Source organism: Parus major, chromosome 2, assembly GCF_001522545.3.
Source record: "Parus major isolate Abel chromosome 2, Parus_major1.1, whole genome shotgun sequence".
In the NCBI taxonomy this organism is placed as follows: domain Eukaryota; kingdom Metazoa; phylum Chordata; class Aves; order Passeriformes; family Paridae; genus Parus; species Parus major.
In genome coordinates, this window is record NC_031769.1 from 66532267 (window position 1) to 66558440 (window position 26174).

Here is a 26174-nt window from a genome sequence, read left to right on the forward strand (position 1 = left end):
CCCTTCTGGGGTCACTGGGAGGAGAAAAAAAATTCCTCGTCATGTCTGTGGTGTCTACGAAAAGGTCCCGAGAAGGAAGAGGAGGATCCCGCCCCGCGGGGACCGCAGGGCTCGGCGGAGGGGGGTGGGCGCTGGCTGCGGGGCAGGGGCGTCCCCCCGCCTTTGGACGGGAGGGGCTCTGCCTTCTCTGCCGAGAAGGGGCCGAGCCGCCCTGCTCCCCGCCCCGGAGGGGGTGAGAGCCGCCCTGCTGGGCGCCGGGGGCTCGGCGGGGCAGGGTGCCCGGGCCGTCCCCTCGCTGCGGCCGCCGGCTATGAGGCACTAGAGAGCCTCCCTCCAGCGCCGGGAGGCGACACAGCCCCGGCGGGCAGGGCCAGCCCGGGGGGGCCGTGCAGCGGGTGGCACCCCCCTTCTCTCTTCCTCCTCCTCCTCCTCTTCCTCCTCCTCCTCCTCTTAACTTGGCCACGGCGGCGCGGGGCGGTGCGCTTCGCCCTGCGCCGGCGGCGGGGGATGTGCGGGCGGCGGCGGGATGGCTTCGGCCGTGTTTGAGGGCACCTCGCTGGTGAACATGTACGTGCGGGGCTGCTGGGTGAACGGCATCCGGCGGCTTATCATCAGCCGGCGGGGCGACGAGGAGGAGTTCTACGAGATCCGCACCGAGTGGTCGGACCGCAACATCCTCTACCTGCACCGCAGCTACTCCGACCTCGGCCGCCTCTTCAAGCGGCTCCTCGACTCCTTCCCCGAGGACCGGCCCGAGCTGTCCCGCTCCCCCTTGCTCCAAGGTTTGAGCAGCCTCCGCGGCCCTGGCGCTCTGTGCTCTCTCGGCGGGCGGGTTTGGGCCGCCGCTCCCCCGGGGCTGGCCGGGGAGGACGGGCGGGCGGGCGAGCGATCCCCTTCGGCGGAGGGAAGGGGCTGAGGAGCTGGAGCCGCTGAGAACCGGACGGGGCGGGGGGGGCAGAAAAACTGCGGGGGCGTTTTGCGGTCGGAAACTCCTCCCGGGATGTTGATTTGTGTTTCTCTTTTTTTTTTTTTTTTTTTTAATTCTTTTTTTTTCTTGACTATACGTTTGGAGCCGAGGGCTCCCCGCAGGAGGGTGGCCCCAGTATCGCTGCTGCTGTCTCCAGCTGCGCGGCTCCGGGCTAGGCTGGGCTGGGGGAACAGAGGGATCCCCGATGGCGCTGCCCCTCTCCGGTGCCTCCGGGTTCCCCGATGAAAGGCTGGGGGGGTGGTTGGTAGGAAAAAGGGTGTAGCTGAAAAATCTCCGAATGTCGGTATGTTGTTTGCCACAAGGAGGGGGCAAAAAAAAAAAAAAAAGGGCTGCGGCGCTTGCCAGGGGACGCAGCAACTCTGGGAGCTGGCGTAATTCTTCGCATAACTTCTGTGAAACGGGAATTGCGGCAGCGGCTAGTAGAGACGTCTGTTCTCTTCCAGTTTCTAAAGTGGATTAACCCAACTCCGAGGGATGTTGTCCATGCTCAGGCCTTGCTGTGCAGAAGTAGGATGTACCCAAGCTGTCTTGCCGGTTGGGTTTAGTTTGTTTAATGATTGGGGTATTTTTTAGAGTTATGTGTTCCCCTCTGACGTATTTCAAGTGTGTAGAGTGGTGAGGAGCACCCAGTCATCTGAAAATGCATGTAACACTCCCAGTCTCCCCAGTTGTTTGAGTTACGACGTAAGTTATTTGATTGAAAAGGAACAGGGAAAGAAACGATATTCTGTGCATGATTTTCTCTGTGAGAGGATGGGAAAGTCTTCACAAGTTCTCACTTAGCCTCTCACCTTGCTAGTGGGACCCCCTTGCAGAGGGTCTGCGTTTTGCTGTTCTCGGAACTGGGTCTCCGCCGCTCATACAGGTGTAAACCCACGGGACTTCACTCCTGGGCCGTCCCTGGGTGACAGCGACCTCTGTTCCCTGTCAGTGACGATCCCTCCCGGGCTGCCTTCCCAAGGATATTTGCTGGCAGGTGTTCATAGTGAGACAGGTCTTTTTCCATGGTCCTGGCAGCTCCCTAACCTCTGGTGCTGGGCTCGCTTTGGGTTTTTTAAATGCCTCCCATTAAAACGCTCGTAGGTACGAGCCCTCTCCCCGGCCTGTGTCCCCCGGCTTTGCTGTCCCCGCTGTCGGGAGGTGGCCCCGGGAGCTCCGCCGCCACTCGCGGGCCCCGAGTGCCCTCTGCAGACGGCGGGGATGGGCGCAGGGCAGCCGGGGCGGCCGCAGCCCCGCACGGCTGCTCGCTGCGGGCCGCGAATGGGAGATGCTGGCACGGCTGGGTGCCGGAGGGGGCTGTCTCCTCCCGCCTGGGTGCAGGCTGGGAATGGGGTGTTCCTGCAGATGCCGCATCCCACCTCTCAGCCCCGCACAAAACAGTGCCCCATGTGTTTCTGATGCTGGCCAGGGATCTGAAGTACTGCAAAAGCTTTTTGCCCACCGTGTGTGTCCTGCCCAAAGAACTGAAGGTGTGATTTTTACTAGCACTTAGTGGCAGTAAATTCTCGGTAACGTGGCCTTCAAGTGTATGTGGCACCTGGGCCACGGCTTTTGAGGATGCTGGGTAGGTTTGGAGTGACCCTGCCTGTGGTCTGCAGGGCACAGCACCTGCCAGAGTCACTATGACTAAAAATTGACGTCCCAGGGTGCAGGCAGTCCTTCTTGTTGGCTTTCCGGGGCTCTGAAGAGTAGCTTGGCAGCTGGACTGGGGTGTGTGCTGTGTCTGGCTGCAAATGGACTCGATCCTTGGCCTCCTGCCCCTCCCAGTGCTCCTTCCCTATTGGTTATGCACAGAAGCAGCTGCTCATCCTAAAGCCCTTCCCATTCCTCAGTGCCTGTCTCAAGCAGCATGGTTCCTCTCCTGTCTCAAGGCCTGCCAGAGCTTTTGCAAAGTATTCAACTCTTCACTTCTCTCTGAAGTGTTATTTGTGCTATGTGAGCCAGATGGGATTGCAGTCCCTTGCACTGGCTTTACTTGACAGTCCCAGGTAGATACACCATGCATGAACAACTGGGAAAGATTAACCATCCTCAGCCTGTGTTGCTCAATCTTTGCCTAAAATCTAGAGCCAGCAACCTTGACTTACCTTTATCTCAGGAACAGGCACACAGACTTCAGTAGAATGGGGAATGAGCAAAGCATCAGTTTAGGATTAGAAAAATCTAAGCCTAATATAAATAGATTATGATCTGTTTAGCTTGTTGAGGGAGTGGGGGTTAACTTTGCAACAGAGACAGAATGAAAATCAGGAGTAGTTTCTAAGCAATTACAGCATGCGTCACAATTTTAGCAATACTCTGTTCAAAATTATGCTGCTCCTGCTCTAAAGAAAATTACTTTGCAGAGTATGCTTCTCTGCCTAAAGAACACTTCATCATACCAACATTTTAAATTGGCTGGCCACAGCCTCTGATAACTTGACAAAGTTGAGACATAAAAACCTCATTTAACTAAGTGACAGTGATGCAAAGCTTTGTGTGTAAAAAGAGATTGCATGGGGCATGTCCAGTCTTTACAAAAATCATGGGATAAGCATGGTTTCTTAATGCCTTGTTTAAAAGCAGATGTCCTGCTGTTTACAGTGAAGCTCAATGTACTTAACCCAACAAAAACACCTGACAAAAGCCCATTATTGTGTGTGTTAGCATTTAGTCATATACTTTTGTGTGTATTTTTATATATATACAAATGTATTTGCATATATATATGAGTGTGTGTGTGTGTGTGTGTGTGTTTATCATGGGCTTCCTGAAAGAAGGTGAATATCAGCTCTGCCTTTTATCTGGAGGAAGAGATAAAGTGTTGCAAACCAAATTTGCATCACATTGAAGGACTCCAAAGTCCCTACAGATTTGCCTAAGGAGCATTATAAGGACTAGCATTATCTTACAGCTCAGTCAAGCTGCAGTGTGTGACATTTAAGGGATACAACTGAGAGTGGAAGCTTGAGCTATTTGATGTTATTAACTTTTTAAACGAAAGTTGTGGTTATTTTAAAAACGTCAGCAATTTTAGAAAGACTTGGTTGTTACCTTTATTGCTGGCTTCAGCAGACAGTTCCTGCTCTGCTGGAATGTGCTCCTTTTCTTGTTCAGCACAAGGAAACCATCCTCTCCATTCCTTTCTTGACCCCCCATCCTCCCAGATTGAATTCCACAATGCTCTTCCCTTCCTTATTTGCTGGAGCTGCTGAGTGCTTTCAGATTGCAGAGGAGAGGATGGGAGGTGTAGCTGTCTGCAGTGGCTGTTCATCTTACCCTTTCTTTGATATGAGAGGAGGGGAGGTCCCTGGGGGAAGTAGGGCTGTATTCCCACAGTTTGGTCTTGTCTTTGGTAACTAGTAAGAACACGTGGCAGAGGGCACTCTGCATCTGGAGGGTACAATGATGCTAAAGGCCAAGAACATTCAGCAACACAAGGCATCTCACTAGGAAACTGGTAAATAAGGTTAGATATGTGCATACCTGCAGGGTGACTAAGTATGATTCACTGTGCTTTAACTTGCTAGTATTTTATTTGTCTTTGAAATCTGCCTGTCCCTTGCTCTAGGCAAATGCACAAAAGAGGATCACAGGAAAACACAGGTTCATTCACTCCTGCAAAGAACACAGCCTAATGTTACTAAATTGTCTGTTTCTCTATATAAAGTCTACTTTTTAATTTAATCCATTTTCTTGAGAAAAGCAGAGCTATGGACTTAGAAGCTGACTTAAAATTGATGGAAATAGAAATAGTTTCAACAGACCAAATAGACACCAAAACTGAGGTATAAATCTGGAAAATGACTCTTCCTTTTCCCCCTCCCTCTCCTATTTTCTCTGAATACTACTTGTGAGGAGGTCTCATCTAAGATTTATCCTAGAACTTGAGCCAGCTTCAGTGCAGTCAGCAGTCACACACCTCCCTCGCCTCTGACTTCAGAGGGCAGAATCAACCCCTTAAGGAAGCCAAAAGAGCGCATTACCAGCCTTTCAAAACTGGGATTTTTTTGCCTATGGAGTGGCAGGGTGGTTTCTGGCAATCTTCCTCTGCACTTGTTTGTTGCCTTTGTTATCAAAACAGATAGAAGATAGCTCAGATGCTCTTCCAATATAACTGTTCATATTGTACCTACCTGTAGTGCCTGGTCCTGCTCTGATACTCTGAACTGCCAAATCAGAAACCCTCTGACAGATTTATTTTATTACTAGATGGGCCTCTCTTTCCAAAGTTCTCATTTTCCTCCTTTCCATGTCTCCTCTGACTCATTCTGCTTTGTCGTGGTGTTTTTTCCACTTGCTCTTCTGTTATTTTCCCTCTGCTTCTCCAAGTTGCTTTCCCTGAGCTGCTTTCTGTTCCTCTTCTTTGGCTCCAGGTTTCCCTCCGGTGTGCTGCCATCCATGGTTATTTATGGCTCTGCAGATCTTCTCTGTACCCTTCCACCTTGCAGGTGCTCAACCTCTGTCCATCCCTAGAAGTTTTCTAGTAGTGGTGGTGGAGATTTCCTGTAGAAACCTTGCACCTTTACTTCGCCTCGTGGCGTAGAAGCAGTCACTTCACCCTCAGCTGACCTGAGCGGTCCCTCACAGAGACCAGGCTGAGCTCCATCTCCAAGCCTTGTGTCTGGCCCTGGGGTGGCATCCTCCTGCAGAAAGGAGGTGATCAACTGTTTTCCATGTCCGAGTGGCTGTGCAGCAGGAAGCTCTTCCAGGGCTGCCATTGGAAGGATGTGCACAACACAGAAGGCAGTTCCCAAAGAGCCAGCCCAGGAACATTGCTTGCAAATGTTACATTCATAACTTAGTTTTCTATATGCTGCACTATAGTGTTGTTGTTCTTGTTGTTGTTTACAAGACCATCTGGGAGTGTGATTTATGAGGAGCAGCATAGTGGTTTCCACAGACAGCAGCTGTTTCTTGGTGCTGTGACAATATAGATAAATACACTGCATCTATTGTGCTCTTTTCATTGTTGACATTGTCAACAGTTCATTAGTGGAGCTTGCTCAGAGCTTCTGTCTTCTGGCAGACAAAAGATGCAGCTCTTGGTTATCAGGCTCTAGCAGAACTGTATAACCAAAATTAAGTTTGTGGCTTCTGGGTTTGTTTTTTTATCAGCTGAATTTCATGGTTCATTTGTAATGATGGAGATAAATGAAGCTGACTGTGTTGTTACAAAGCTAGACTCAAGCTGCCTTTTTGTGGTGAACCAAGGCAATGTGTCAGGGAAGTTTTTGGTGGAAAGGAATGGAAATGAGGTGTGTTTTTCATGACAGCCCTCACCTGATAAGAAATCAGCACTAAAAATGGTTATAGGAGCTTGCATTTTTCATCAGGTTTTGACTGCTTTGTTCACTCCTATCTCATGCTTCTCTGACATCTTTCTTTCTTCTGGCTCATCAGGCATCAAGACTGGGAACTCTGTGGGAAAAGCCTGTCTGCTGTGTTCTGCCACAAAAACATGCCTTTTCCATTCCAGAGATCCTGGGAGATCTCATAACGAATAATACAATGTGTGGAAAACCCATCATCTTGAGGGTCTGGGTTTCCCAGTTTTTAACTTGCCTCCTTTTTTTGCATGGGTATTCAAGTGTGCCAGGGTCCTCAGGTCATGGTCACTTTTGCTCTGGGGGATTTCAGTCAGACAATTGTTTGGACAGGGCTTTTCCCCATCCTGCATCTTCTTCAAATGAACTGCAAAAGAAGAAAGATGTGGGCAGGGTTTTGAAAACTCTCTTTCTTTCTGTATCAAACAGATTTATTTCAGTATCTTCAATATGTTTGCTACTACTATTGGAATTTCTGAAGATATGGAGTGACCCACATGCATTTTGTGTACTGATCCCTCTTTAAAAAATTTTGGTCCTCATAATCAAGTTTGAGAAAGGCAGCACAATATGATAAATGTCCAAAGTCCACCCACCCCTCTCTTCAGCTCTGCTGTGTCCTTTTAGTTGCTCCCTCAGTAATGCCACCAAGAGGGGTCTTGTCAGTGATACTGCATCAGTAGCAAATCCTATGTAAAGGCTGCAGTGACTCCTGCCACATGAGAGGGATGAACTTCCCCACAAGGGGAAGGGGCAAGTGTGTCTGCCCCAAGAGAGAAGGATTTTTAGAGTTAGGCAAGAGGCATCAAAGAGGACTTGCTAGAGCTGCCATACTTAAGTCAGACCAGTGCTGTAGCTAGGTCTAGGATCCTGTCTCTGGTGATGAGAGCCAGATGCTGCAGAAAACAGCATAAATAACAGGCAGAGAACAGGAAAGTGATGGTCCTGGTCTCTAGTAATTGAAGATCTGACATCCCTGATTGCCTGTAATTATCTGCTCTTCTCTGGATCTTATCAAGTCTTTGGACTTAAGGGATCCCTGTGGTGTTATTTCTGCAGTTATTGAAGAAAAGCTGTGTGAAACAAGCTTTCCCATCTGCTGGGGTTTTTTTATTATTATTTCCTGCCTTTACATACCAATGAATATTCCTTTGCCCTTCTAGCAATCTTTTATCCTCCTCTCCTTCATCAGAGAGGAGGCAGCTGTTAATGGGAGCTTTTACTACCTTTTCAGAATCCTGTCCGAGGTGGCTAATGCCATAGTTCCCAGGTGGCAAGGCTGAGGGAACAAGTGTTTGTGGTGAGGACAGATCCTACCTGGGCAGCTGCTGGAGGAGCAAGGTATGGTGTCCATAAGGCAGGGAAAATGACAGCTGAGGTGGTATTGAGAAGGCCCAGTTCAGCATAGGGAGGAAGTAGGATGTGGTGCAAAGGAGCAAAACAGGAGAAAAAATGGGACTGAGTTGTCTGTCGTCTTTCAGCCTTGATCCATGTGCCAGCTGAGTAGCTTCAGTTTCTGCATGTTTCTGTGGAATATCTGTCTGTGGATCTGTCTAGAAGTCAACTAGATATAGTCCCTAGAAGCCTGATCTAGGCCTGGCCCTTCTTTGGATGGATCGAATTAGACTCATTTATTTAGCACTATTCTCTAATGACTAGGACCTTCCTTCTATTGCTCCATCTACATTCTGGATTGTGTGTGTACACAAGGTTTAGAACATATCTGAGGGAAAGGAGGAACTGAGGGAAAAGGATAAAAAAGTTTTAGCACTGCAGTGCTAAGGTGTTCCTGGGGAATAAGGGCACATCTCCCATTGAAGTCGGGTCAGGAGAGACAGCAAAGTAGCAGTCTCCCATGCAAGGCAACTTATATGTCTTCCCTAAAGATTTGAAATCCCTAGCTGCTGCTTGGGGTCTTGTGCAAAAAGAGAAGGATTGACTCATGATTTAAATCTATAAGCCTCAAATCTCTCTTGCAGTGTAGATTAACAGAACACAGTAGGATTTCTATCTGGATTTATTTGTTACCCCTTTTTTTCCCCTTTGATACCTACTCTGCAGTCTTCCTGTAGGGAATGGAGAGAGAATTAGATGAGAGGAGCTCAGTGCAACTTCAATCTGCACATGCATACTGAAACACACAGCATTTAGGACTATTGGCATTCCATCTTGCACGTATCTTCAGAAAATACACCTTGGCTTCTGGTCTTGCTCAGCTCCCTGTATGTATAGAACAGATTTTGAGAAAATTGGGTATCTCTTGAACATTCTTTTCTCCCATCCTGACCACAAACACGAAGTGTAACCCTTCAGATTGGAGAGACGGGGTTTGCCCACAGTTTGGTACCATGTATACACAGTGACTTGTACATAGCAACACACCTCCAGAAAAACAGGCTTCTGTGTGTCATCGTTGACATGACATTACAGATACATACCTGACTTGGGCATGAACTTACTCTTCCTTGGAAGGCACTAGAGGATTTTTGAGACAATGGTCATCTGTGTATGCTGTCAGGACTCCTCTGTGATTTAATCATGAGCCTTGAAGCACATGCTGCAGTTCCTGTCCTGCTTCCTGTGGTAGAAACATGGGACGCATTATCTGCGGTTTTCAGAATGTCATCAGCTTTGGTGGCTCACATAGCAGTAATAGGACAGCCCTACCAAGGCTTGTGTGTTTCCATCAGGAGTTGGCTCTCAGTTCGTTCTCCTCTGCTGCTGAGCTCGTTTCCTGCCTGTTTCCTGCAGCTCTGGGCCCCTCTCCCACGCTGTGAGCCAGCGTGCCAGGTACACAGCTGCTGTCCTGCTCTCCCAGCCTCCTGCAGCTGCCCCGGCACCAGGGACCCAGGGCAGGAAGAAAGCTGCAGGCTTCTGGTGCTGCTTGTGCCATACTTTTCCAGACACATGTTGCTCTGTGCAGAGTTGCTACCTACGCTTGGTCTCAAACTGAAAGCAAATCCCTTTCAGCCTTAAGGACTCTGCCTGGGGCTCTCGGTCTGGAAAAGGGCAGAGAGAATGTCAAAAAGACTGAATGAGGTCACTGACTATGTAATAAAAATAAAGCAATCTCCCAGGCATGGGTGAGTGCCAAGCTGGGTTAGGCAGTGTCATCCCTCCTGTCACCAGCCTGCTAGCTCCCACATGTGAAGGGTGAAGGAATTTTAAAACTTTGTTAGCAGGGTTTGTGGCAAAAAAACAAAGGAGTCAGTGGGACTCCAGTTTACCTTAAACCCTATAAACATAGGTGTTTATAGCATTTAAATCACTTGGAATAATAGCTAATTGTCCAAGTATAGTACAGGTAACAAGACAGAGAGCAAAGCTTTCCTGGGAGGAGTCTGTGCCTGTTTTCCATTAGCAGTCCAGACAAGGGCCAGAGCTGAGAAAAAGGCATGAGAACAGACTTTCACCATGACCTCACTAACAAATTTCCCAGCTCTGAGTTCAGCTCTGTTGCATGACTGAACCCATCTATAACAAAGTGAAGAAAGCACAACTGGTTCCAGGATACTAGTTGCTTTACTGGTATATTATTTTTATGGCCCATGGGCAGAGACAACAGCCTTGGGACATGTTGTGGCTGCTGTATGGATGCTTCCTATGTGGCCAGGGGGTCCCACACACTCCAGATGCATCCACGTTTTGGTGCATTTGTGTCAGGGTTAATGAATGGTGGGGGAGCTGGGCTCTGTCTGCAGTGTTGGCTGGCATGTCCGTGTGTCTGTTCAGACGTGTTTCCAGCGTCTGGAGATCCTGCAACAGTCTCTGGTTTTGGTTTTTTTTTCTCTTTCTTGCTGCCTTGACAAATCTTCCAAACAGAAGAAAGAAGACAGGCAAAGGAGAAGCTCCCACAAAGTGAAGAGTAGGCCTGGAAACTTAGGTGCGTTTCTGTGACCCTTCTTTACACAAATTCTGATCCCTGTTCAAACTTAATACAGTGCCTGGGTGAGAAAGGAGCTTGGATGGGGTATCCTCAGCTGCAGTCTCTTGCTTCTTCTGTGGAGTCTGGGGTTTCCTGCCTTTGACAGGAGTGGTTTGAGGTATTCCCTGCTGCTCACCTAATTGTGCTGGCAAAGCAGAAGCAGCTCTGTGTTGTGGTGTGGGAGAGGAAATGAGGTGTAGGGGAGGGTGGGAACCCCTTAAGCCACTGTTGACACCAGAGACTTTACCTTGCGAAACCCCAGTGCTCCTCACGCACGTAGGTGCCGTGGTTGATGACAGAGTGTTGAAAGGGATGGAGAGGAAGTACCAGGACCTCCACTCCTCCTGGCTGCTTGGGCAGGCAGTGCCTCGCTCTGGTTAGCATGGCTGTGGGCTTGGGAGCAGTCTGTCAGGTTGTGGGATCATGGTCTATGACTATCTGAAAACCACAAGAGCATCTGTTAACTTTAAAAAAACAGAGCCCCGTAGAATTAAGATAAATGAGGGCCTCACAAACTTCATGACAATTGAAGAAGAAATTACAGGTTTAAATATATGTGTATAAGCCCAGTCAAGTGGTTTCTGTTTGTTTGGGTTGCAGATGTATGAAAAAAAGGCTTTAGCCTCGCCAAATTGAACTCCCTGTATGCAGAATTCATTTAAGGTCAGCAGCCTTACACCCCAAAGCTGCACATCTGCAATCATTAAGCACATCTATGGGAAGCTGTCCAGGCAGATGTATCACCCTCCTTCCTACGCTGTCTGCTTTTTGGTTTTGGTATTACTGAAAGCTTCAGTAAGAAACTGTTTTTATGGTGTCAGATGTTACAAGTCTTCTGTGCCAGTTTCCAAGTTGGAGTGTGGGTTTGCATGGCTGGTGTCTTTCCAAGAGGTGGAAGGAGATAATATACCAGGGCTGGAAATTCCCTGTGAATGCAAGAAGCTGTAAAACCTCCCACGGGGTGATCTGTGACAGTGCAACAGGCTGACAGCCTTGTCTGACTTCTTGGTGAAGCATAAAAAGGCCATGTGGAGCTGCAGATGCTTTCCCTGATTACTAATGAGAGAAATCCTGACCGCTTGGCTGGTTTTCCTCATGGGGATGAATGCTCAGAGCTGTTGCTGAGGTGGTCTGGGGTTGTTTTTTTTTCTTTTTTATCCCCTTCCCAGTCTGAATATCTTAATTTGTTTGAAAGTATCCCTCCTCCTGATAAAACACTAGTTCCAACAGTGCACACTTATCTGGGGAAGGGTCCGAGATCGAGGGCAGATTTGAGAGGGAGCAGTTGAATGCTGAATCCCTGGTGGATCAGCAATGAGGTGGGAGCCACAGCTGGGCAGCCTGTGCTCTGACTATATCACTGTTTATGTAGAGTGGATCAAGACCAGCAGGAGAAGTGGAGACACCCCACGGCAGCTGGCACTGGGGTGGCTGGTTCTGTTTTCTCTGATGTGGGCTGCAGCAGGGCCAGCAGCGTGTTTCTAACATCATGGATGGGTGTCTGAGCTGTGGGGCCATCGGCAGCTTTTTCTTTCTTTTAGGGAAGATGAAAGCCCTTTCATTGAAAAATTTGAACTTGTTCCAAATGTGGGATGAGAACATATTTGCGGAGGGGTGAAGCAGATCCACCCAGGCCTGCACTCCGTAGTTAGGATGATGAAGAGTGCTGGTCTGCAATTCAGGTCTGTAATGCCAAGCACAGCCCAGCCAGTATGCAGTCTGTGGCCCCATGCAGATGAGTTTCTTCACATTTACAGAGAATTTCAGAGAATTTCCAAGCAAAGCTACCTGACTGTAGCGTACACCAGCCAAAGCAAGACACACACACCACCTGTGCCCTTATATGCCTGCTGGTATGCATTGCTCTAATGTCAGGAGAGGGGGCAAGCTGTACTGGGGTGAGGACATAGCCACGCTGAAAAAATAGGCAAAATGAAGGACTGCTGAGCAAGAGAAAGGCTTAGACAAGCAGGGGACTTTTGTGGGACAACTGTCAAGTAAAGCCGGTTGCTTTGGAGACAATCTCTGTTTTATTTAGAGCTGTAACCGGAGGAGAGCTGACAGCTTCCAAGTCACACTTTTGTCTGGAAAGTTTCTGTGGGATTGTATCTCATTGGTAGCAAACACCGAGGACTGGTGCAGACTGAAACTGTTTGTGGATGCTGTTCCCACACTCTGCATGTTTGATGTGTGGCTCTGCATTTGTCTTTCGAATAGGAAGATGGAGATACACTTACTTTAACACAATTGTAGTATATTGAAGTGCTTCCTCACAGACTGCTTTGCAAATTTTTAATTTTGATGGTTTTGATTTATTGTGTCTTTTCCTGTTCCATCTTTTTGTTCTGTTTTTTCGTTTGGTTGGTTGTTTATTGTGGCTTGTTATATTTAATAGTTTCTCCTAGGTATTTCATTTTTATGGGTGTATTCTGCTCCTTGGTAATGGTGCACAAATGTAGAATTTAAATGATGATTTGATTAGAAAAAGAAGGTTGCAAATATCAACAATAAAAGGCCCACTAGAGGCATGTGAGATTTTGGGGTTTACTTCTCCTCATATGCCCTGTACAAGCATCTAAGCTGTGCTGTATTTCCTTCAGTCTGCTAGAGGAGGGGAAAGTTACAGATGTCCTGCAGGTTATACATTCAAAATACAGGATCAATGTTTAAGATCGCCATACCGAGCAATTCAATATTGCATTGTAATGCATAATTTTGGATATGGGGAGGTAAGATTTCTGTCTTAGTCCCTTCTGCAGCACTGTGATAATTCAGTGACTGAATAGATGAAAAAAAAATCCTAACAGTTACCTTGCACTTTCAAAACATGATACTGACAAATTTTCCTTGGTCCACTCACTGGGGCTTACAGACTTAGAAATACAAAACTGCTCTCAAAGCCTTTTGCTTAGCTTGTGTTTATTTCCCCTCTTATCTGTATAATGTGTCTTTTGGTTTTCTTGGTTTTGGTTTTTTTTCCTTTTTATTTACAGAAAAAAAAGTTATGAATAATGGTTCTTGGAAGCAGAAAGTGGGCTGTTTAACTATCACTGCTGGGAATGCTGTGTAGTGAAACTGAGGGTGAGGGAGTAGGTGGTTCTGCTTCTGCTTGTCTTGCAATTCCTACATATGGTCATAAACAGCTGAGTTTGTGTCAGGCGCACAACTCTGCTTGTAAACTACACCCACCTCAGTTTGGGGCGCACACTTTATCATCAACTGGTTTAAAAGACATTTCTGGAAGGCATATTTGAGGTTGTTCCATATCTTTCTGAGGGGCTGCTTCTGTCTGCTGAAGTGTGCAAAAGTGTGCTTTTGTTTATGCTTATTATCTGTTTACTTTGTTTCTAGGGCTCATCACAATAAAAGAAGCCCATGATATAGAAGCCAGACTTAATGAAGTGGAAAAGCTTCTGAAGACTATTATAAACATGCCCTGGAAGGTGAGTAAGCCAAGTTCCAATTTAGCCCAGCTTGACTCCTCCTCCATGGTGACACGCACTCTCATGCAAATTAGAATGTGATGGGCTTTGCCAAACTCTGAAAGAAGCAGCAATTTAAAGTAAATGCTGAGTGCCAGAACTGTGTAATGATGCCTCCAAGCTGTCACTTGTAATAAGTCTTTCGGTCATACTCTGAAGGGGTGGAAATAGAGAAGAGGGACAGAGCAAAATGCTGGTTAAAAATAGATGTCCATGTTTATTTCTCTCTTTTTAAGTATTCAAGATCTGAAGTTGTCCTCACGTTCTTTGAGAGGTCTCCTTTGGACCAAGTTCTAAAAAATGACAACGTCCATAAAATTCAGCCAAGCTTTCAAAGCCCTGTTAAAATATCAGGTAAGAATTGCTAACTTCCTGCAGTTGATGCAAGAATTGAAGAATGAAAATTACTTCATTTGCTGTTCCCATTATTATTTCTCTATCAACAATTCAAAATGTAGTTCTCAATAGTGCTTTGTGATATAGGCCATAGAATTTTCCTTGATAGACTGTGCAACATGCATTCAGGCAATAAAGTGGCAGGTGAAATGGGAGGCTGACAAATGTAAAGCAGTGAATGTGAGGAAAATGCAGTCCTTACTGTGTATCATCACAGTGCTGGTACCACTTGGAAAGGAGATTTTTGAGGCAATTGATACAGTTCTGTGAAAATGTAAGCTTGGTGTCAAGCAATGGGCAATATCAGCAGTGAGAATATTAGATATTATTAGGAAAGGAGGGGGAAACAGAGGAAAGTAGCATAGTCCCATCTTGAATACAATATGCACAATTTTGGTTTCTTCATCTCAGGATATAATAGAATTTAAAATTATACAAATAAAAGGCAAGGATTCAAGTTGTTGAACAACTTCTCTAGAAAGGGGTTAACTAAAGAAGGACACTTCACCAGTGAGAAGAAATTACAGACTGGTATGATGGAAGTCTACAAAGCTGTGAATAGGAGGTCAATAACCCTATACTTCTTATGAAACAAGAGCTCTCAATATCATTGACAGACAACAGGCTTTAAACAAAAGAAAGGTTATAATATTGTTTTGTTTCCATTCAAAGCATAGTTATGGAGTGGAACTCACTGTCATAGGATATGGTGAAACTGAAAGCAGAAGTGACTTCAAAAGGGAACTAGACAAGGAAGTGGAGGAAAGGTACATTGAAGTTCCTAAACCACAGATTGCTAGTGGATAAAGTGGAGAGCCTATCCTTGCCTATTCTTTTAGCCTTTCCCCTCTTCATCTGCTACTGACCATTGTCAAAAGGTCTGTGAGCTGCTGATGTGCCTGGGTTTGCATTTCTATACTGAAACACTTTTTTGAGCCTAATGGCAACTCCTGGTTTTGTATCACCAGAAGAGCTTATTTACAGTTAATTGAAATTAAATACTACATAGTCCTCCAAGTTTTATAGTGTCTGGCAAGGAACTGGTATCAATTTTCTTTGGTACTAACAAAACTATGTCAGCTGAATAATAACATGTTTTAATTCTAAGTTATTGTTGGCAGTGATGAGTCATACCTAATTAAATAGAGGTAGAGTTTCCTACCTATGCAGCTATCCAAAATCATCTTATGATAATTAATTTTATCATTCAAGTGATTGCTGTCATTAATGCTAAGAATGGAGGTGGAAATTTGATGTTAATTGATATTTGCCTCATCTGGATGTTGCACAATGGAAATGGTTCAGTGTCTGACAGCACTGTCAGTAGATGGCAGTAAATGATAATGGGTAAAGCAGTTCATGCAGCAGTGAAATGCTGTAACTCTTAGGTCAAGTCAAGGACACTAGGAAAACACCAACATTCCTGTTAGTCATAGTGCAGCTTTCTACCTGGATCACAGTCTTGGAAAAGCATGCAAAAATGTTTCGTATTCTCTGAAAAAACAAACTGTCCCCTGCATGGTCCTGCTTATAGTAGTAGGTGATGGAGAAGAGAGAAGCCCTCTAAGATGAAAGCTGAATTTGAATTTGTGGTGCAAATCTTATTTTACGATCACACAATGCTGGTTCAAGACGAGTAAGGTGAAGTGTGATTCTGCTGGGGTTCAGTTTTCACAACACCCAAATGTATTCTGCTAAAATGAGTTGCAGTGAAATACGGAATGAAAGTCAAAGAACACTCTCAGGAATAATATGGAAGTGAGTCTTGGCTTCACCTTAATGCAGGAGCATGTAATGTTAAAAAAAACAGCAAACCTTTTCTCTCCTGTCTCATCTGTTCATTGCTTGAACTGTATATATAGTTGAGATTTGTTGAAATTGGCAGAATTTGTTTTCTGCCACAAACTAATTTTTTTTTGTTGTGCTGATAACAAGCAAGGCTCTAACACAGGGTCATACTGTCTTGAGGCAGATCAAAAGTTATCCTGCTTAAGCCAGTGCTGATGTTTTTTGAAATGGACATTTATTTTGCGTTGGTCCTAGCTTCATCTAAAATTGTGTGACCAAAGGAAATCCTTGTGAATTGCCTTGTTTGACTTTCCATATAGCACCAATGTGGATTAACTTCTCATTCACATCAAATACTGTTCACTAGTTATCAATTCTCCCCAAGGTAGTAAGTCAGTCAGTGGAATTAGGTGTAAATTTTAGACATTCTGTATTGGAGGCTTCTAACACAGTTAGAAACAAACAGTATGAAGGGCAGTGTAAAACACGGTATTTCTTTACATGACTTAGAGTTGGTGGTTGAATTAACTTGTAAGGTCACTTTTCATTTCCCTTTTTATATCTTTTTTATTTTTGCTTAAGCCTAGAACTGTGTAAGAAAAATACAATTACGATTTGGTAGTGGTAGTTGCTTCAGATGCTCTGTGTAATGAATAGGTGGATAAAACTGCTTCAGCGCTGTCAGTTTGCAGATGTGAGAAGCTGTGAAATCAGCTCTTCATTCCTGCTTTCCTGTGCAGATTTTCAGTGTCATGCACACATCTCTGTTCATAGCCATGTCAATTACATATCAGTGTCAATTACATATGATACACAGTTGTTTTCCAGCTTTTTTTTTTAAATCTTTTTTTTTTTTTTTCCTTCTCCCAACAGAAATCATGCGATCAAATGGATTCTGTTTAGCCAACACCGAAACAATAGTCATTGACCACAGTATACCTAATGGGAAAGAGAAGCACCTGGATGTAGATTCAGCAGAACATTTGTAAGTGGAGTTTGAGCAAGAGCAATGCTGTCACCTTCACTATAGCTTTCCCACCCCCTAGCAAAATGTTGTCTGTCGAAGAGCAAGACTGGTACAGCTGTCATCCTGACTAGTAAAATGTTACTGGGCCTGATTGCTAACACTTGACAGCAATTTCCTGTTAAAGTGGGTAAAATGGGAGAATGATTGACTGCAGAGTGATCAATCCTCTGTGTATGAAAAAAGGAACTGAGATTGCTGTAGGGGTGCTGTGAAGGGAGAATTATTTCTTTCTCTCATGACTGTGATGAGAGCTGGTTTGAGCCCAAACTTGGAAACTCCAACAGCCTAACAAATGGCATATCCTGCTACAAAGGGTAGTAGAACGTTTGGGAAGCAAAACACTGTCCTCAGAGGGAACACATCCCTTAAAGTAATTGAACAAAGGTCAACAGCTGCTCAGCTGGGACTTGGGGTAGCATGTGTATATCCTCAGGGAAAAGGCAAGGTAGACTGGCTTCATTGGAAAGTTCAGCCTCCTAATGAATGTAGGTATTCTGGGGTCAGAAACCTGTAACCAGGAGGGCTTCGGTGGCCATAAACTAAAGCACAAGCAGCTCCATCTCAACATGAGGAAGAACTTCTTTACATTGAGGGCAGCAGAGCACTGAACAGGCTGTCCAGGGAGGTCACATAGTCTCCATCTCTGGAGGCCTTCCAAACCTACCTAGACATCTTCCTGTGTCACCTGCTCTGGGTGACCCTGCCTTGTCAGACAGGTTGGAGTGAATGATCTCCAGAGGTCCATTCCAACCCCGGCCATTCTGTGATTCCATGATTCATTTAAGTCTTAATTCAGTGACTGTATTCACAGATGGGTATTGATGGAAATATGCATCCTACAGATGTCTGCCATACCAGGTAATTGATATTTCAATGAGCTTCAGGGAGTGAATAATTTAAATATTTTTGATGAGAAATGTTGACCTACTTTTTCATTAGACCAGTTGAATGAAAGAAAGAGAATACTGAAAGACTTATTGAGCCTTTATCTTTGAATGCAGTAATCTGTCTTGTCATATTTGAAATGCCAGTCTGTAACAAGATTTAGAGCTTGGCAACATTTTGGCAGGGGCTGGAGAGTGTATCTGGCTTCAGTGTAATTACTTGAAGTCTTTTTATTAACTTAGTGTTTTGAACCTTGACCTTGCTAACAGCATTTAAGCTTATAAGCTTTTAATAATGAGGCTGAAATGGCACACTAGAGGTTATTCTGTAAGGCCAATACCTGGAAATCAAAATTGTTATAGTTCACAGTGGATTACTCTTTGTACTGAGAGTGACAAATTATAGGAGAAAATTACCAAAGAAAGCATTTTCCTGCTTTATTTTAATTGTTTATTTTTAAAAATATTAAAAAAATATTTATAGCTAGTTTTGGTTTTAAAAATGTGCTCCAGCCCAAGCAAAACTTACCAGCCTGGGATCAGAAACTACAATCATCTAATTGTCATCCCGATGAAGTCAGAAAAGTCAGAAAATACTAATGTGATAAAAACTGAATGGCAGGAACAGTTTCCCATAAACTGTGGTGGAAGAAATGAATCTAGGGTAACAGCCTGACTTTATGCAGCCTGGCTTAGTTTAACTTTCCAAAGGATGTGAAGTCAAGAGTCAAGAAGTTAATAAATTTCAAATGTGTGTTTTATACAGTGCCCTAAATTTTCCCATCCTGCAGCTGTATTTTATAGCCAAGATATAATAGCCAGGAGATAATGGAGCCAGTGCAGCACAGCTGTTTTGTAAAAATTGAACCTTTTTCAAAAGCAGAGATTTTCTGTACTGTTGGTTTAAATGTATGTTATTAGCCCAGAAAGGAAACTTTAAAATCTTTCAAATCCTATGCTGCTCCCTTTCGGTCTCAGTAAAATTGGATTTATGGTGTGTTCTACCCTGAAATCAGAGTTAATTCCTTGTGGGCTTGATATCCTCAGATGGGAATTTTTTCCTTTCAGCTGTATTAAACACTTTATGACTTGTGGGTTTTGGTTGCTGATGGACTTGAACGAGACATTTTGCAGAGCAGACCTGTATTTTTTGGGAAGAGGTGCTTGACACTTCAGCAGGAAGTGCCCATTCTCTGTGCTGGTTAGCTATGTAGCCTGCAGTGCCACCTGCCCAGTGACCCATCAGCTGAAAAGTCTCATACTTGTTGCAAAAGAAACCACAGCAATTTTCCACATTGCAGTTGCTTACTCTTGTTCTGAAGTAGGTCTTTTCTGCTTCCTTCCTTTTCTCTCTGATTTTGATTGGCAGCACACCATACTGTTGCAAACTGTGGTGAAGTCAGTGTGTCAGCATCCGTGTGGTGTAGCTAGTCCTTTTGTGTGTGGTTCTTGGAGAGTAGTCTGAAGTCCTTTTGAAAGAAAAAGGTGGTAAATAAATGCATTTGGACTTCTGCTTTGGTTTTGTTACAGAGGTACCTTTCTCTGCGTAGACAGTTTGTACTTCTGTCTTCTAGGCCAGCAGCCCAGTCTGGGGCATTGGATAAGCTGCCTTTTTGGCAAATTCACTCCAGTACCTGAAGGAGGCCTGCAAGAGAGATGTAGAGGGAATTTTCATGGGGGCATGTGATAGGATAAGAGGGGTGTCCTTAAGCTGAAAGAGAGTAGGTTTAGATTAGCTACTAGGAAGAAAATCTTTAGATAGGGGTTGTGAGATACTGGAACAAGTTCCCCAGGTTGTGGATTCCCCATCCCTGGAGGCATTCAGGACCAGGCTAGATGGGGCTCTGAGTAAACTGACCTAGTGGAAGGTGTCCCTGCCCATGGCAGGAGGGTTGGAACTAGATGATCTTTAAGGTCTCTTCCAAACCAACCATTCTGTGATTCTATGAATGTATATTTTAAATACTTCCAGTGGTGGTGACTCAACCACTTCCCTGGGCAGCTTGTTCCAATGCTTGATAACCCTTTCAGCCAAGAATTTTTTCCTAATATCCAATCTAAACCTTTCCCAGTAGAACTCGAGGCCCTTATTTCTTGCCTGTCACTTATTACCTGGAGAAGAGTCCAACCCTGCACCTGGCTGCCCTCCTTTCAGGGAGTTGAACAGAGTGATAAGGTCTCCCCTGAGCCTCCTCTTCTCCAGGCTAAAAAACCCCAGCTCCCCCAGCTGCTCCTCACAGGACTTGTGCTGCAGACCCCTCACCAGCCCCACTGCCCTTCTCTCAATGTCCTTCTTGCTGTGAGGGGCCCAGAACTGGACACAGGATTTGAGGTGTGGTCTCACCAGTGCTAAATACAGGGGGACAGTCTCTGCCCTGGTCCTGCTGGTCACTATTTCTGATCCAGGCCAGGATGCCATTGGCCTTCTTGGCCACCTGGGCACATGCTGGCTCCTGTTCAGCCACTGTTGACCAGCACCCCCAGGTTCTCTTTTGCCAGGCAGTTTTACAGCCACTCTGCCCCAAGTTTGTAGCTCTGCTTGGGGCCACTTGTTGAGACACAAGTGCGTGACCCGGCACTTGGTCTTGTTGAAGCTCGTACAATTGGCTTTGGCAGATCAATCCAGCCTGTCCAGATCCCTCTGGGAAAACCTTTCTGCTCTCCAGCACATTGGCACTCCCTCTCAGCTTGGTATCGTCTGCAAACTCACAGAGGGTGCTCTTGATCCCCACATTCAGACCATCAATAAAGATACTCAACAGGACTGGCCCCAAAACTGAGCCCAGGAAAACACTGCTTGTGAAACCAAACAGGTGTAACTCCACCATCCCTCACTCTTTGAGCCCAACCACCAGTTTTTTACCTAGCAAGCCTGCCAAAATGATAAGCTTCTATGTTGTTACCTCTTCTTCCTGGTGAATATGACTAGCAAACGTAATGACTTAACCGAGGTTAAAATGGTAAAGAATTTTGTCTTACAGTACAAGAAGCAGGCTCTTGAAAAAGACAAGTGTGTCCGTCGAGGTTCTTTGAGGGAAAAAATTAATGGCAGTGGTTCAGGAATCTGAAGGTCCACAGTAGAGCTGCAGGATTTATTTTGAGAGAAAGACCTGCTGGTAGCAGCACAAAAGTATTTTGATGGTTGGTGTACACAGCTAGAACATTGACTGTGGTAACCAGTCCTGGCTTATTGAGTTTGGTTTTGTATGAGCACTCCTGAGCAGTGCTTTGCAGGCTGCTCTGCACACAATTCCTTTTTGGTGGCAAGAAAAGCTTTCTACTTAATCACAGCATCTGACTTCCACTGCTTTGGACCTCATGTTCTGCTTGTAGTAACCTAGCAGTGAGGCTGGAGAACCACAAAATCTGTGGGACCTTTCATAGGTAATAATGTGGCTTTATGCTGATAAGAGACCAGAATCTGAATAGCCTTCTTGACTCCTCTTCCGCTTTCTTCACTCTATCTGCCCCACTGGTATTTCATAATCTGTTGTTTCTGGATGACTTGCAGTCCATAAGACAGCACAACATGATCTGTGAAGTGTTTGCAAGGAACCAAGTCAACTCCCTTGTGCACACGTTCCCACACATGCAGGCAAGTAAACAGCCTGGAGGGACTGGAAGAATGAAGCTAATAACCATTCAAAGTTCAGTCTCATTGTTGTTTCATTTAAAGCGAAGAGCAAAGCAACAGCACCGCGTGAGAAAATCCATGAGTTTCTGCTCAAAAAAAGTCTTCTATTTTGGGTCTCATAGTTTAAAAAAAAGAGATTGGAAAAGATAGAACTGTGGCCATACATTGCAAGATGTATAGAGCAGGCTATCCAATAACCCATGATACTTCTAAATAAAGTTTTGGGAGAGATGGGAGTGGGAGACTTACCTGTTTTTTTATCCTACCACTCTTCTTCAGCTCCTCTGAAATACTTAACTCTTGGGTCACCCTCTAGGTTGAGGTTAGAGGGATGTCTGCAATTGTTTCACTTATCTAAGGAGTCTAACTAGGTCATGTGTAGATGAGATGCAGTTTTAAATATTAATTATTTTAAAGCTCATCTGTTTATCTGTTTATCATTTGGAGAGCTGCAGTAGGCCAGCTAGGCTGATAAAGGTCTTGGAGACGCGTGCTAAAAGTAAGAGCTGGGTTAAAATTTCTTTTTCCATCTTGTGCAATGTTTTGCAGTTTCTACCTCCTTTTATTTCTCACTCTGTCATAGTGAATGACATTTCTTTCAAGATATTAAAGAGAGTTTGAGCAAAAGAAACTTTATGGTTTTTCAAACCCCGTTTAGAACTTAGGTGAAATTTAGTCCTTGGCCTGCAGTGACTGTCTTTAACTGCTTGACTGTATAGGAAGAAGATAATGTTTCTTACCATAGAAATTCAAGCCTTCTTGGAATGGGAATATGTGCAACTGAGAAGTGTAGGTTTTAACAGCTTGATGACTTCTGGTTGAGAGTAGGTATGAGACAGTAGGTAATTTTTGCAAGAGTTCATGTTATGAAACAGGTGTTGGAAAGTGGGGAGGAAAATACCAAAACAAGTGAAACTAAATTTCAGAATCTTATTATGTTTTGAGATTCTTTGATTGTCAAAATCTAAATCTTGTACCATGGGAAGGACAGCTAGACTCTGGAGGAAGGACACTGTAGTAATTTTTTGCTACCTATATTAGACACTTGGCCTCTTACTAAAGCCAAATGCAGAGAAGGAGCCTGTGAAGTGAAAGGCTGAGAGTCCAAATTCAGATGGAAAACAAAGGCAGTTTCTTTTTCACTTTTATGTGAGAACTGAGGCATTTTGTGTTGTTGACACACGCTGTGGGAACAAAATAGAAGGATGTGGACTTCAACTGTGTGATTCACTCTTTCAAGACTCATTTGCTGTTTCCTTCCTTCCTTCCTTCCTCACTAGTAGCTTTGAAAGTCAGGGGTGAAAAGATTACCTGCTTGTGTTCACCATGGTTCTCACTGGCCCATGGTTTACTCATAAACACATGAGTATAGGAGAAGGAAGTGTGGGTGGAATCAGGTCCAAGTGCTTCTCCCACTCCCTTCGTCCTTTTTTTCCAATTCCTTTGATGTTCTAAGTGACTTAATGCCTTTTGGTGGTTTTTTTTTCATCTCTCCTTAGGTTCGAAAGTGTTAGTGACTTTACCTCAGAGCTGGAAGACAGTGATGATCCAACAGCCTATGTTACCAATTTGACATACTACCACCTGGTCCCATTTGAGACTGACATTCTGGACTGAGGCTGCTCGGGGATGCAGTCAGCCAGCATCCAGCCAACCTCTTTGTCCATAGGTTCTGCTATCTCTGGCATTGCATCTCAGTGAATAAGGCTGTACAGCCAAGACCAACTGCAGGGAAGATCCAGCAAGAGCGCCACAAGGCTGGTTTTATAAGTGTGGTCCTCCGTTGTGTGTTATGGAGACATCTTGTAAGGAGGAATCTGCTTTGCTGCTGAAAACAAATTCACTTTCTGTGAAAGCAAGGCAACAGAGGCTTCCTGGGGATTGAGGAAGTCTCTGCTATGTCTGTGGGAATTGCCACCCTGACACAGCTGTCAGAAACTTGTGCTGAAGCAGGCACAAGTCACCCGTGCTCCTTGTGGTGCAAGTTGAGTTCCCCTTTTAGGATACCACCAGAAACTTCCTCAGATGGCGTGACCACATTTTTATGCTTTGTAAGCAAGAAGACAAGCAAACCAGCAGAACTTTGTCAGCTCCCTCTGCAGTTGCTTAATGGAGGTCTCGTGGGTCGCTTTTTGCTCGGCTACCGGATGATTGGTGCCTTACACGAGATGTCAGAAATACCACTGAGTGCCTCCAGGAAACAGAACACATGAGCTGACAGCTTTACTTCTTTTAATCATGGGCTTTTGTATAATCACTGAAAGGCTGACTGCTCTTTCCTGGAATAGTAAAGCAGGCAGCAACTGGCACTGCAATGAACTGTGCATGATGTTGGGGTACCCAGATGATTTCAGAGGTCTGGAAACCGATGGAAAGCTGAGCTGCTCCACCAAGAAGGGTCAAGGCTATGGCAGGCACTTTGATAATATTTTTTCTTTTCATGTGGACCAGCATATGTGAATGATGCTTACAGACATTTACATCAGAGAGATGATTCCCTATGCATATTTCTTCCCAGAGGATGGGAAGGAAGACACTGAGATTTATGTTGTGTTTGGACTGAAAAGAATGATAAGCTGCAGTGTGCCTACAGTGATAGGAAAAACAGTCTCTCCACTGCCACCCTGTCTCAAGGAGTTTGTCCAGTTTTCTGAGATCTGCCTGGAGGGGTCAGGTACAGACCTCCTTGTTGTGTAATGCCATGGATTTCAGCAGAGATAGGACAGTGGGAGCAAGAGTGTGAATGGACCCTGCAGCCTCTTTACTATTGAGTAGTGCAGTGTTAAAGTCTCCTTGGGGTCTCTCCCTTGCAGAGCACCCTGAATTCCCGGCTCTCACTGTGAGTGCTCAACGCTCACCAACATGACCTTTCATTGAGCTTTTTGCCATCTGTTTGCAAATATTATTTTGAAGGGACTGAAATGGAAAGAAATGCATTTTTGGACATGTTTCTTGGAAAAGAGGCTTGTTTGGTCCTAAAGAAGCTGATACAACTCCACAACTCCCTTCTGCAGACTTTTCATTTCTATCTATAGAATAATGGTCAAACAGAATTTGTTAATGTAAATAATAAATTATTGAGAATCCTAATTCTTTTACACAATATGTTTTTAAAATATATTTTAATGAAATAAAATATAACTCACCTTCAATACACTTCTGCAGCTTCAAATAGTGTTATTTGGTCTTATTTTGAGTACACTTTCCCAGATATGTCAAATCCTTTTTCTTTTCCCCACAGTTTTTGCAACATGCTGAGTAATAGCAATTCCTGTGCTCCACATGTTACTCATACTGTAAACATGATGTGTATCCACATGAAACCTCTGCCTAGATGTTGATCTTGGGTCTAGGTGTATGTGGTTTAATACAACTCAGCTTAGTGGAGGATTTCTGTATTTTAACTATCATCAGTGAAATCAAATGTTGCCATTATTATTTTTGAACATGAAGCATATTCTTAGAAGGTAAATTTATATAGTAGAAGGGAATATGTTCTCACTCACTCAAAGACTTCCTGAGCAGCCTCTTGAATTAGAATTGGAAATAATTTTCATTTTATTTGTTTTACTCTCATTGGTTTTAATTCTTCTGCTAGTGTTCTTAGTTAACCAAGATGAAGTAGAATTAGCATCTGGTAGACATGTGTATTGGACTGGATATTGGAATATTTTATTTAAATTCCTGACCTTGTTGTCAGCCTACCATGTTGCTTTGGGTAATTCTACCTCATCTCCCTGAGTTTTCCTTGACTGATATTTTGGAAAGCAGCGTCATTGGCTTTTGATGCAATGTTGTCCCCTAATTCATTTGAATTTTCCTATGAATTATTGACCACATGGTAACTACTTATCTTTTAAAGCATTTTAAATTGCATATATTAAAAAATAAATAGGTAAGTACTGTGAATTTTTAAAATGTACAGCCACATTCCTCAAATGAAAGCCAGCTAAGCTGTGTGCCTTTCCAGTTTGTCAAGCTGAATGTCAGGGCCCTGTGAGGGTCAGCGGGGCAGGGGCTCCCATGGGGCTGTCAGCGCAGAGCTGGGCAGCTGGGGCCTGTCCCACCACCCTGCCAGGAGCAGGGCCCCAGGATGGCATCAAGCACCTCTCTGAGGAAAAGAGTGGGCCAAGGGCAGGCCAGGATGTGGCTCTGCTCTGGGGAACGTGAGAGCAGCCCAGCTATGGTGTTGCTGGAGCAGGGACTGGGGGCCTGACATGGGATCCTGGGCCACGAGTGAGTGGTGCAAACCCAAGGATCAGTAGGGACAGCCAGACCTGCTTGAGCCCTTGGGGCCCAGATTCTGGATGGTCAGGATTCTTGTCATGCATGTTTTGGAAGTATATTTATTTTTGACAGGTACCCTGGCATTCTGGGGACCTGAAACACACTGCAGAATTCAGTTCTTGATGCATTACTGTATAAAACAAAGAAGAAACAACCCAAACATCAAAACAAACAAACAAAAAAATTAAATCAGTCTTTCATTATGTAAGGAAAACGTAGCTGAAATAAAATTTCATGTTTTAGATTTCTTAACTGGACCTTTCCCCTGTGCACTCATTGCAGTTGGTAAAATCCTCCATGTCCAGTGCTGTGTGGGGTCCTCCAGAAATGTAAAAAATTAGCATCATTATTCATTAGTTAACCTATTGATGATTCTAAAGGAAGTAAGTGGCACAAGAATTTTTTTCCCAAACCCCTCTCTACACTATGCCAAGACACTTCCTATGTAAGGCTTGTC

At 44.7% G+C, this 26174-nt stretch overlaps 1 protein-coding gene across 1 annotated transcript; it reads left to right on the forward strand.

The window, feature by feature from the left end:
* The first annotated feature begins 261 nt into the window (after positions 1-261).
* Positions 262-24586, forward strand: PXDC1 (PX domain containing 1). The gene is made up of 5 exons (XM_015619651.3): positions 262-782; positions 13571-13662; positions 13938-14055; positions 16759-16870; positions 22930-24586. The coding sequence occupies exons 1-5, from the start codon at positions 527-529 to the stop codon at positions 23045-23047; spliced, it is 696 nt and encodes a 231-aa protein (XP_015475137.1). The 5' UTR covers positions 262-526; the 3' UTR covers positions 23048-24586.
* The last annotated feature ends 1588 nt before the right edge of the window (positions 24587-26174 follow it).

Excerpts from the sequence above, each read along its gene's own strand:
- PXDC1 (XM_015619651.3), top strand. The coding sequence starts at position 527 with ATGGCTTCGGCCGTGTTTGAGGGCACCTCGCTGGTGAACATGTACGTG. Across the intron at positions 783-13,570 it reads CCGCTCCCCCTTGCTCCAAG|GGCTCATCACAATAAAAGAA; the intron begins GTTTGAGCAGCC and ends CTTTGTTTCTAG. Across the intron at positions 13,663-13,937 it reads TTATAAACATGCCCTGGAAG|TATTCAAGATCTGAAGTTGT; the intron begins GTGAGTAAGCCA and ends TCTCTTTTTAAG.